At 46.5% G+C, this 11455-nt stretch overlaps 2 protein-coding genes across 2 annotated transcripts; both read right to left on the bottom strand.

Moving 5' to 3' along the window:
- Nucleotides 1-2975: 2975 nt before the first annotated feature.
- LOC125517453 (uncharacterized) lies at nt 2976-4055 on the bottom strand. The gene is made up of 3 exons (XM_048682653.2): nt 3606-4055; nt 3415-3487; nt 2976-3310 (listed from the first exon to the last, which is right to left on the bottom strand). Exons 1-3 carry the CDS (start codon nt 3839-3841, stop codon nt 3305-3307), a joined length of 315 nt encoding a protein of 104 aa, XP_048538610.1. The 5' UTR covers nt 3842-4055; the 3' UTR covers nt 2976-3304.
- A 4718-nt stretch (nt 4056-8773) lies between these two features.
- On the bottom strand, nt 8774-9834 carry LOC147989894 (uncharacterized). Its single transcript, XM_087517902.1, has 3 exons — nt 9521-9834; nt 9200-9275; nt 8774-9100 (listed from the first exon to the last, which is right to left on the bottom strand). The coding sequence occupies exons 1-3, from the start codon at nt 9832-9834 to the stop codon at nt 8960-8962; spliced, it is 531 nt and encodes a 176-aa protein (XP_087374028.1). The 3' UTR covers nt 8774-8959.
- Nucleotides 9835-11455: the final 1621 nt, after the last annotated feature.

The following is an 11455-nucleotide window of genomic DNA, read 5'->3' as shown; positions in this document are numbered from 1 at the left end:
GCTAGAAATATAGACGGAACGGGGCCTAGGTGGGAAGGACCTTATTCCATGTTCAAGAAGCCACCTCCGCCTCGTCTTTCTGAGCATGGCATAAACCCTAACAAAACTTTAAGAAAACCACCTAAAAACGCAGTCCTCCCGCCAACAAAACCGGGATCCACTGCGCCTTCATGATCCAAGAACGATAGAAGAAGAGACGGACCAGAGGCAGGGAAACCTGACCAAGGAGGCTGGAGTGAAGGCCTGGTTCGTATGGCTGGCTCGGAAGCAAATGTTGTACCAGGACAAATACTTGATGGCAAGCCACGCAGTGCGCGCCACTCAACCATCAAACAAGCATACCAGCAGTGCATGTGCCCAAAAAGTAGTAGCAGCGGCAGCTCCATCAGTGCATTGTGTGCGCCGATCTACTCAGCCGTAGTGTTGCAGGCCGTAGGGTGTGATCATGCACTGAGTGTCCTTTCTCAACGGTCGCCGAACTGTCCCAAGACCGGCGCCGAGCTGACAGTTTGACTCACAGAGTGTGTGTTGAATCAATGCATGTGCTTTTCTGTTTGCTTGCTCGTCAATGGAGTAGTTGAAAGTCAAAACAGACGTCTTGTACTCTTGCTTCTGAGTAGAGAGCTCTCCTTTGGGAGAAATTGCCGTAAGAGTTTGTTCGTTCATATTTGTAGTATGCAGTCTAATTTGCGAAAAACGTCTTATATCGTGGGACGGAGGGAGTGCCTACCAAAATGACATTTCATTTGATCTAAATCAGCCCTCCTATCTTAATTTATCCTTTTTGTTTTTTCCTATACACATTATTTCTTTTATTATGTACGCATTTCATAATTTTTTGTGGGTTTCACTATTGCTTTTGATGTATGTGGTTTAATATCTGCTTACCTAAAATTTCATAACAATGTTGTTCGATGTTTCTAACCAAAATGATTTTTATAGGAACATCGTCTACGAGTCAATGATGTTACTTCAATTTTTTTAACATGGTACAACCGTGGAAGTTCACATATGCACACATGGGCTCACCCCTATGAACCCACTCACGCATACCCTACCCCTATCGGCACCTTCGAGATAATGTGCCAACATAACAATTTGAGATTGACCAGGTCACCACAGACACCTCATAGTCGATGGGAAGGTCTACTCCCACTAAATAAACATCGCCGGAAAGCTGAAATAAATCCAGAAAAATGTGAGTACCAATGCGATGCCAAATCGGTGACATTTATCCGTGGATTCAGTTCCTTCTCCATCCGTTGAGGTAACCTCTCACATCTCCCACAATTTGGTTGACTTTCATTTGTTGGGTGGCATTGGTCAAGTGTGCCCAAATTCTAGTTTTGGGGATTTCTCCCAAATCCAGTGTTGAAGTGGTGATACAATGGCCAATATAATTTTTGTGATGTGTAGTAAGAACTACGATTAGTCATATATTTATTATTTGTGACATCAATGAACTATGGTTAGGGTTAGGGTTTGTGTGTTAGAGGGGGAATGGATGTAATGGCATGGACTATTATTGATTGTTTATTCCTTGATGCTATATTCTTGCAATGTGCTTTAAGTGTTACGCGGTAGATTTTTCGTTGATGTATTATGTTTCTTGCCATTGTTTTTAGATAGTGACACTTGTTAGTGCTCATTACATGGACAAGGCGACTTTATTGAGTAACAATGCCTAGCTTGTTGAGAACGAGGAGAAAGTCATGTCATTTGTGACAAGTCTTTAGTCTTGATGAGGTTGTGGAAAGAGTAAAAGTATTGAATTAGATGGACCCGAGTCTGCAAGTTCTAGTTATGACGAGGATCAAGCAAATATTTATAATACTTCCTATTTGTTCTTCCGTGACTGCATTTGAGTGTCAACATATTGACCATGGTGTTGCGTAGTTCAAATAAAATGGCGCCTTTTGTTGCATTTCAGAAAAGGGTCAGATTTATTAAACATTTCGAACAGGGTCATTTCGTGCCGAACTTTCCCAAAAAAGGTCAATTTTCGGATTTTGGCCTGGTGTGGCGAACTTCATATTGTGCTTGAGCATGGTTATTATTCCGTTATATATGCGGTTTGGGTAGTGTATCTAGCTAGTGCATTCAAGTTAACTATATGTTGAGGTATTCCTTGAATAGTTTGTTGAAATCGGGTATTGGATAACTGATATATATATATATAGAGGTGATAGCGATGGTGCTAATTAATTGATCTTTTGTTGCATTCTTAGGGGTTGTTTGGTTTGCGACTAAGAGGGTGTTTGTTTCCAGGGACTTATTGGTCTACGGACTTAAATAAGTCTCTATAAGTCCCATCTAAACCAAACAGGAGAGACTTATAGGGACTTAAAGTGGGCATTTGGGACTTATGAAATAAGACTCTTAAGAAGGGACTTATAGGGACTTATAGTTGTAATATGGTCTTATAGAGACTTATAAGTCCCAGGAACCAAACAGGTAGGGACTTTTTAGGGACTTGGGACTTATAAGTTGGGACTAAAAAAAGTCCTAGGACTTATGAACCAAACAGGGCCTAACTTTTTCAAAATTTGCGACATCTAAGTTTAGGTAAGTTTGGCCAACTTAGGTGTGTGTTTGGTTCAAGCGACACCTTAGGCAAGCTACACTACGGCCCCACATTACATACACACAAAAAGTATCGCATGATTCCCTTAGGCTTGTCAACTTGTGGCTTTCATTTTATTAAACTAATCTTAGACAAATTTGGCAAAATGTGCGGCAATCCAAGGCATAGAACTAAACAACCCCTTAATTTTCTTCTCTCTTACTGTAATAGGTGCTATTTTAACTGGTTGCTTATGGCACCTTGTGTTCGAATTTATGCTATATTTAGTTAATGTTTTCCAAAAGCACAATTAATCTTCTCCACTTGACAGAAATTTAGCAGAAAATGCATAGAATAGAAGACATAAGAATACAATTTTATTTCTCGAACGAACTCAGAAGAGATTCACACGATCATTTCTTATGCTAAGCGACACACACAATCCAAGATATATACAGAGATACTTGAAGATCGACATACTCAAGCACCCTGCGCACTGTACTATACCACACTGCTACCTCTCCGACTGGCACTGGTTACTGATAGAGGGTACAATAATATGGAAGTACAACCAGAAATTCCCCTTAATTACTGATAGTCCGATACTACAACACAAAGTTAAAAGGCGCCTAATATATTTTCCCTGAGACGAAAAGGGGAGCTCCTTCTCCAATTTCCACTGGGCACTGGACATGCAACCATCCACCACGCTGAGCACCGTACGTGAAGGTCCAGGTAGTACTAGAGCTGAGAAACAATTAGTGAGGCAAAGGTCAAGATCAGCACTTCACATTGCGTTCTGAAATCAGCGAGAACAAGGAGCAGGGTGGGGCAAACTCGACGTTAGTTACCTCGGATCGAGACTCCCGCGTATCTCGTATCCCCTCCAGGGTCGTGATAAGGTACTTCATGGCGAAACCGAGGCTGCAGATCGATTGTAATCTTAGCTAGAAATTTACTGAACCAAGAAAAATCACACGAAGAGAAAGAGAGAGAGAGAGGACACACACACACACACACACACACACACAGAGAGACGTACGGCTCGTCATCGTCACAGTCGAGGTTGAAGCGGCGGTCGCCGCCTCCGTTCTCGTCAACGTAGTGCGCTGAGATCGTGGTCTTCTCCCCCGGCGGTGAGCCCGCGGCCGGGTACTGGACGGTCATGGTCACAATCTTCCCGACTTTATTCTCTCCGGACAGATCAGCAGTCACAAGGCCAGTGAGGAGCAGGAAGGAAAAGACGGAGAGGAGGGTCAGGTGGTAGGGGCGAGCCATCTTTCTTCTCTCTTGCCAGACTAGGGACTGAGGAGTGAGCGAGCTTGCACAGAAGAACCTACTGCTTGCTACTTGGCCGGCCAAGCAAGCGAGAGAAGCTCATGCATATATGGACAGGTAAGAGCAGGACTGAGTGCTCAGTGCTGCTGTTGCCAGTATGGTTTTAGGCAGTCCTCCAAAAAAGCAGCGCCAAGCAGCGTTGATACCCCTAAGTGCAGAGCTGAGCTCTTGTTACTGCGCGTGACTTTGTATGACCAACCACGCATTGTGCACCACTCAACCGTCAAAGAAATACCACCGGTGTGAGTGTGTGCCCAAAAAGAAGCAGCAAGAGCAGAGTGTGTACGGGTGCTCATCTTGATTCAGGAATAACTGAAATAATTAAAAAAACTTAACGGCACAATTATGTTAGAGTTGACTTACAATGCTTCAGTACAGGTGCACTACTGGAATTTTCGTATACGCCGGGTGTTGGCGTCTTCGCCGAGAGCCAAAACACGGGCACTCGACAAAGTAAAGAACGCCGAGAGTCGCACTCGGCAAAGGGAGTAAGTCGGCAAACACACGACAATGCCGACAGTATTGCTCGGCAAATAGGCTATACTGGGCAAAGGCACTATTTGCCGAGGGCCATCCGGCCACACACGGCATAGTTTTGCCACGTGGCACATTTGGCGGCGACTAACGACACGATTACGGTTGCAACTCTTTGCCGAGAGTGGCGCTCGGCAAAAATTTAGTCCCACCTCGCTTGCCGACTAGCAAAATGACCTGTTTAAATAGTTCAATAGTGCAACCGCAACAAGCTTCAGTCTTCTCTCATTACTAAGAGTCCATACAGTCACTATGAATCTCCTAGTGGATGTTACCTGAGAGTGGCTCTCGGTAAAGAGCAGTTACCGAGAGTGGCTCTCGGTAAAGATAAGGCCACCATCAAAGTTTAGTCCCAGCTCGCCTACAGACAAGCAACAAGACATGTTTAAATATAAATAGTGGGATAGTCCAGATGCTTTAAGCTTCGGTATTCATTACACTCTTGTTAAGGAGATGGACTATTTGTGATGTTGATGGTATGATTGCTCGGGATCTGACACGGTGTCATCACAGGGCCTCTGTAGGGTGTGGTAAAAGTTTGGACGTGTTTCGAGTAAGCCTCCCCTGAGGTCGCTTGTAAACCGCACCGTCTCCGAGCTAGTATCTAGGTATCTAGAGGGAACGTGTCCGGTTTGTGCAGGAAGTGCTGGTCCTGTTGCTCCGTTGGCCTCGAAACTTCTCATGCTCTAAGAGGGGGCAACCTCATGGCACGTGCCACGGCCTCGCATTTTTCGAGGACGCGCGCAATATTCGAGAAATTTATTGCTCTGCTGGGGTTTCATTGCCGGGAATTGCAGATCAGCAAGGTGGCACATGAAATCATGTCGGGTAGCGGCATGGGGAATCATTTGTGATGTCCTTGTGGCATGCCTACTCCTTGCACAGACGAGGGAGGGGCATGCCCTGCCACCGGGTTACCAAAAGTATCTCGGTGTTATTCTTGATGCAACCGTTGAAATCCTCGGAAAATCGTACGATGGTAGGATTGCTCGAGATCTAGCACGGTGTCATCATAGGGCCTCTGTAGGGTGTGGTAAAAGTTTGGACGCGTTTCGAGTAAGCCTCTCTTGAGGCCGCTTGTAAACTGCATCATCTCCAAACTAGTATTTAGGTATCGAGAGGAAACGTGTTTGGTTTGTGCAGGAAGCTCATGTATATAGGGACAGGTAAGAGCAGGGCTGAGTGCTCAGTGCTGCTGTTGTCAGTATGGCTTTAGGGGCTAAATCACCATTGATGAACTTCATATTCAAACTAGGGGCATGACGCAAAAGCCCTCTCACGTCACGTGGTGCACGCCATGCATCTGCTACCCCTCGGTGCAGAGCTGAGCTGATACCGATAAAAGACGGTGGTACCCCTCGGTGCAGAGCTGAGGTCTTGTTACTGCGCGTGACTTTTTTTTTGTGGGGTACTGTGCGTGACTTTCTATGGCCAGCCACGCATTGTGCGCTACTCAACCGCCAAACAAATACCAGCGGTGTGAGCGTGTGCCCAAAAAGAGGCAGCAACAACAGAGTGTGTACGGGTGCTCATCTTGATTCAAGAATAACAGAAATAATTTTAAAAAATTAACAGCACAATTATGTTAGAGTTGAATTCCAATATGCTTCAGTACAGGTGGGAGATGTTCAAAGTTCTAGATTTGTTCAGTCACTGAGATTCAAACGCAAATTTTCACACTTCAAACACAAACATATATAGGCAACATGTCCATTTCACTTTCCTTCTCAATCTATCTCCATTGGATGTTTTCGGCAAACATGTCAACCCAACGATATACACATTTTCAAACGGTTCTTGCCATACATCTAAGATCAACCCATTTTTGCAACACACCATAAGTAAACATTTATATACTATACTATTACAAAAAATGATCTGTCCATCATAATTAAATATTTAACACAATATCACCTTTGTTTTTATATACTCTGCATATTAACTTTGTCGAAGAAAATATTTGTGAACTTTAATCAAATTTATAGGAAAATTTATTAACATCGCCAATACCAAAATTTGACCATTAGATTCATCATTGCTTTACCTAAACAATTAACATGGAGAGTAAATAATAAAAACAAAGGTAGTACGTATACCTTCCATATATCCACACCTACAGATAGGGCAACAACATCCCTCACCCTAAAAATGGTGTCCATCGACAATCCTCACCATCAAGAGAGCTTTGCTTCATCCACGTGATCTTACATGAGTTTACGTGTTGGATATGAGGTGGCAATGTTTAACCGGGCATAATGGGGCGCTGGGCCCACCGTGAAATTCAGGGGGGGGGGGGGGGGGGGGGGTGTTTAGTACGTGGAAAGGAAGGTTTCGTAACTTCATGTAATTGTTTACGTTAGTGTACCATTTTCGACATCATAATGCCCCCCCCCCTCCAATCGGTGCCTAGCGATAACCCACCACCTCAAAATTGGGACCAACATAACACTTCTCACTTATATTGTTGCACAACGAATGGACACTTTCCCAATGAATTAACCCTCGATCTACGAAATCGGTTATATACTGCTACCAAAGTATTTGAGGCAGTTTAGATGTGGCAGGCGATGGGACGCAACCTTCACTGGGACCCACACTGCCTCGCACTGCATGCTTGACCATTCCAGACTCAGTTCGGGTGGGTACATTGCTCTCCATGCGGGGACCAAACCGGATTGGGCTTGGTGCATCCAGGCCCGGCGTTCACGATGAAATCACTCAAAGATTCAAGATGATTCGTGGTCTCACTGGAACCACTTCTCCGAAAGTAGGTCATCTTCAACGACAAACATAGATCACGAGGTTGGACTCTTCGCGTGGCTAGCTTCGACTTCTCTCTCAAGCTTCCAAGCACTGCAGACCATGCCATTCTCCTGCCTCGTGGCAATGCCGACTCTCAATATTTTCCTTTCACTAATCCTTGGGAGGCCTTCAGGACCTGGCCAAGGTTTCAGTTCAACCCAGGCGCCCTCTTGCTCTTGACAAGCTCAGGTGCTACTAACACTACCACATACCAGGGGAACATCACAAGGCGGGAAGTCAGCCCATCACCAGGTCAGCGTCGGGACCCCCAGCATGACATAACTTAGCCCAGGTCCAATACCCTCTCGTAGGCCCAGGTTCTATCCAAAACATTTTGGGCCTCTGGATAGATCATTAAGATTTGGATCAATTCCTCGAACATCACAGAAGCGTTCACTGAACCAACTATTGGACTTGGTAGCCTACAAATTCTCCATAGAACATCGTGTTGGATACTAGCACGTCGAAATTCTCGTGTTCTCCTACTTAAATCCCCACCTTCTTCATGTGTTTCAACGCAATATAATAGGTCTGTTGATATTCTTTCCAATACTGTGTGATATTGACCTTTCCAGTCATTTTTAACCCACAATTCCAGTCATCATATTCATGCCCAGTGAACATACACTTTTTGAATAAACCCAGGATCTTATAACCTCATGTAATAAAAAATTATTAGAGGGATTTTTGTATTGTAGGCAGTTGCTTCCGTTGAACCGTGCATGGAACTTACTTACTGGGAGTCAAATATGTCAAATCGATGCATCTAATATCCGGTGTCTTTGCGGTTTGTTTGGCAACAATGATGGAGGCAAGATAAACGGGGTCGTGGCATGCCCTTCATCTTAACCGTTTCTCATGTCCCTGACCATGAAGTTGGAGCTGTAGCAGTATGGGGCAACCCGGCAAGAACGATGCCATGCACAATGGGTAGTTCGGGCTATGTTGGTACAAGTCGTGCTTCTTTCTCCTGTGGGGATCGTTGTTGAAGTCAGAGTTGCCTAGTCCTCAATGTGTTGGCTGATTGTTTGGCATAGATGTACAACGTTCTCATGTGTTGTTTGTTCGGAGTGCTTTTGGTTGGTCATATGTGGTGGAATCGGAGTCGCTCGCTCGGGAAGAAGTGACCACAATGACACTTTGCAAGCAACCTTGATATTGTTCCACTGTTCGGCGATGAGTGTAGGTCTTCTGGTGGGTAGCCAGATCGGCCGTGATGCTACATCTTGCAGGTGAGTTGTAACGGTTTTTACCCGATGTCAAATTAATCCGACATCTCTCTCCTATGTTTTTAATGAATCTATTCCTAAGGTCTGACTTAAGAAAAATTATATATGTAAATAATAAGCCGACACTTTTGTTCATGGTGTTATTAGGTGCGTGCACAGTTTCCTTGCTTGTTTCCCTCTACTTCTTTACGTCTTTCTTATACCTGTGCAGTTACCCTCTATTAATCAGTTTGTACAACACAATAAAGACCCTCCACTTCACAGAAAGTCAGAAACTGATCAGAAATACATAAACAGAAGAACAAGAAGATGTTTTCTTTCACGAACACGGTAGATATTTTAAGCTACAGAATCCAAGCTACACGAGATAACTGAAGGCAGATGTACTCCAGCACCCTGCACAGTGCACGCTACCACATCACTACAGCCTAAATAATGATCCATAGGATACGCTTCCCGAATGGGCACTCCACAAACTGTTCTTCACCCAATGTCAGAAGACCGAGTGATTGTTCGCACGAGCGAACGAGCTCCTTGCAGAGACAGTGCTACGATAATAAAGTAAATCGCGCCTAATTTTCCCTGAGACCAATTCAAAGAGGACGTCCATCCACTGACTGGGCATGTTGTAGGCCTACAAGCCAGAAACAAGGTGGCAAATGTGAGCAGTTTGCATTGCGTTCTGACTTCTGAACCGATGGATATAGATAGGGAGGGGCAAAATGTACGTTACCTCGGATGGAGACGCCTCCTCATCTCGTATCTTCTCCAGGCTCCTGACAAGGTATTTTGCGGCCGAACCGAGCTGGCTGGAGATTAACTGCAAGATTAGCTAGAAATAAAATCAAGGTAAATCCAATGTTTTAAATAGCGGGCTATGGCATTTAGCGGCGACCCTAAAAGGACTATAGCGGAGCTATAGCGGCAAATTATACATGAAATCATTTAGCGACAACACCCTCAAACAGCTATAGCGAGGCTATAGCCGGCTATTTAAAACTATGGGTAAATCACGCGGCGGCTCGTCGGAGTCACAGAGAGAGAGGGGGCATACGGCTCGTGGTGGTCGCAGTCGTGATGGACGTGGCTGTCGTGCACCCCATCCTCGCGGACGTAGTGCGTTGAGATCGTGATCATCCCCCCCGGCGGCGAGTCGGCAGGCGGGAACTGGACGGTCATGGTCACTTTCTTGCCGACCTTCCCTCCGGACGGATCGGCAGCCACGAGGCCGGTGATGATGAGCAGAAAGAAGACGGAGAGGAGGGTGAGGTGGTAGAGCCGAGCCATGGCAGACTTCGGGCTGAGATGTGCACAGAACCTACTGCTTGCTACTTCAACTGGGTGAACGAAATGTGGCCGGCCAAGCATGCATATATGGTGGACAGAACACTGTGTGAACTGCTGCTGATGTAGGTACTGTTGCCAGTATGGTTTTACAGACATTGGTGTTCTTTTTTTTCCCTTTTTTGGAAAGGGGCATAACCCTGGCCCGGCCTCTGTCTTAACTCTGGAAAATAAAAAAGAGAAATGGATTAGATTTCTAATGTACAAGAGCTTTGTGTGGGCACTATGTGTAGGCACTCACGCAGTGTGTGCCACTCAACTGCCAATCTGATCTCCTCGGCCGTAGTGTGAGCGCAGGCTGTAGGGTGATCATGTGCGGGCAAGCTGCTGTACTTGCTAGTGCTAGTTCAACGTGGGTGTCGTCCGCTTGCCTCAACTGCCCGAGCAGAGGCAAATAATGTACTGTACCATTGAACTTCAAAGGAGACGCGTGAACGCAGAAGGCCCGGCATGGTTCTGTGCCCTTCTCACGGGGTGCGTGCCGTGCATCTGGTTTTTTTTTTTGAAATGTTGACAGGAGAGCTGCCAAATTCATTGATCAGAAGAAGGCATTACAAGAACACCCTCAAAGGAGAAATGCACCGCATAAAAACGAGTGCCAAAAAAAAGAAGGAAAAACGGACTGCTCGGTTTATTGCGAAAAACCGGGCAAAAACCATAGCAGTGCCTAGCTGGACTAGACCTAAAGCACCACGATACATACAAGACGCCGGAAAGCGAAAACCCCACAACACACCCGGTCGGGCACTCAAGCGCCTTCGCTGCTACCAGAGTGCACACCGACAACCGCCATACTGTACCGGGCTGCGACGAGCATATCCGCAAGCCTCGAGAACACCGAAGAGGAACGATAGGTCCGAAAGAGCGAAAACCTATGCCGCTTCGATCCCACGAGCCTAACTGACATAGCTTGCCCGACGTTACTGGCATGTGAAGGGTGCTCCTGCTGCTCTCAACGTCGACCAAGCAACCAACTCCAAACGGAAGCACCACCGAAGACTCCATGCTCACCAAAACGTTGCCCGCTCTAGATCCACCGCACCACCCTCAACCAAGTGCTCCATCACCCGAATTGCTCCAAAGCAATGCTTCCAACGAAGTAATGACACCACAGATGCCACCATTGCATACGGTTTTCACCGAGAGGCAAGAACATGGAGCAGGAGAGGTGTCAGATCCCCTTGATGGCGCCTCCAACAAGGAAAATCACACCCGAAAGCATCATTCACCATCCGCCCAGATCCAAGTCGAGCATGACTTTCGTCGGGGATCTGAACACCTATGCCGGGGACGACGCCTCCAACACACCACCACCAGACCGGAGCAACAGTTGCCACTTGCTGCACCACACAAAACTAGCTGGAGCACCACCGGTGGTGCAACCCCGGAGCAACCCGAAGGCCCTGCAAGACCACGCCACTGCAGTCCACAATCCCGACCTGGAGCCACCACACAACCGCTAGCAGCCAGGCACTGGCCGAGCCTCCTCCAGGCCCCCAGCCGCCAGCGTGCCAGATCCGGCCGCGCCAAGCAAGGGACCACCCGCCAGGGAGGAGCCCGTGTCCTCCCGCAACATCCCACCATGACGACACGCGCGACCGCGCCGCCCACACCCCGCCAACGGCGCAACCTGACGGTGACCACT

Source organism: Triticum urartu, chromosome 1A, assembly GCF_056163025.1.
Source record: "Triticum urartu cultivar PI428250 chromosome 1A, HENAU_Tu73, whole genome shotgun sequence".
NCBI classification, from domain to species: domain Eukaryota; kingdom Viridiplantae; phylum Streptophyta; class Magnoliopsida; order Poales; family Poaceae; genus Triticum; species Triticum urartu.
This window is presented reverse-complemented; position numbering and strand designations above follow the sequence as displayed.

Bases quoted from the DNA above. Each gene is read 5' to 3' on its own strand.
- LOC125517453 (XM_048682653.2), bottom strand. From the start codon at position 3,841: ATGGCTCGCCCCTACCACCTGACCCTCCTCTCCGTCTTTTCCTTCCTG. The intron at 3,488-3,605 runs GTACGTCTCTCT...ATCGATCTGCAG, and splicing joins GACTGTGACGATGACGAGCC to CCTCGGTTTCGCCATGAAGT.
- LOC147989894 (XM_087517902.1), bottom strand. From the start codon at position 9,834: ATGCTTGGCCGGCCACATTTCGTTCACCCAGTTGAAGTAGCAAGCAGT. The intron at 9,276-9,520 runs GTATGCCCCCTC...GTTAATCTCCAG, and splicing joins GACTGCGACCACCACGAGCC to CCAGCTCGGTTCGGCCGCAA. The intron at 9,101-9,199 runs GTAACGTACATT...TCTGGCTTGTAG, and splicing joins AGGAGGCGTCTCCATCCGAG to GCCTACAACATGCCCAGTCA.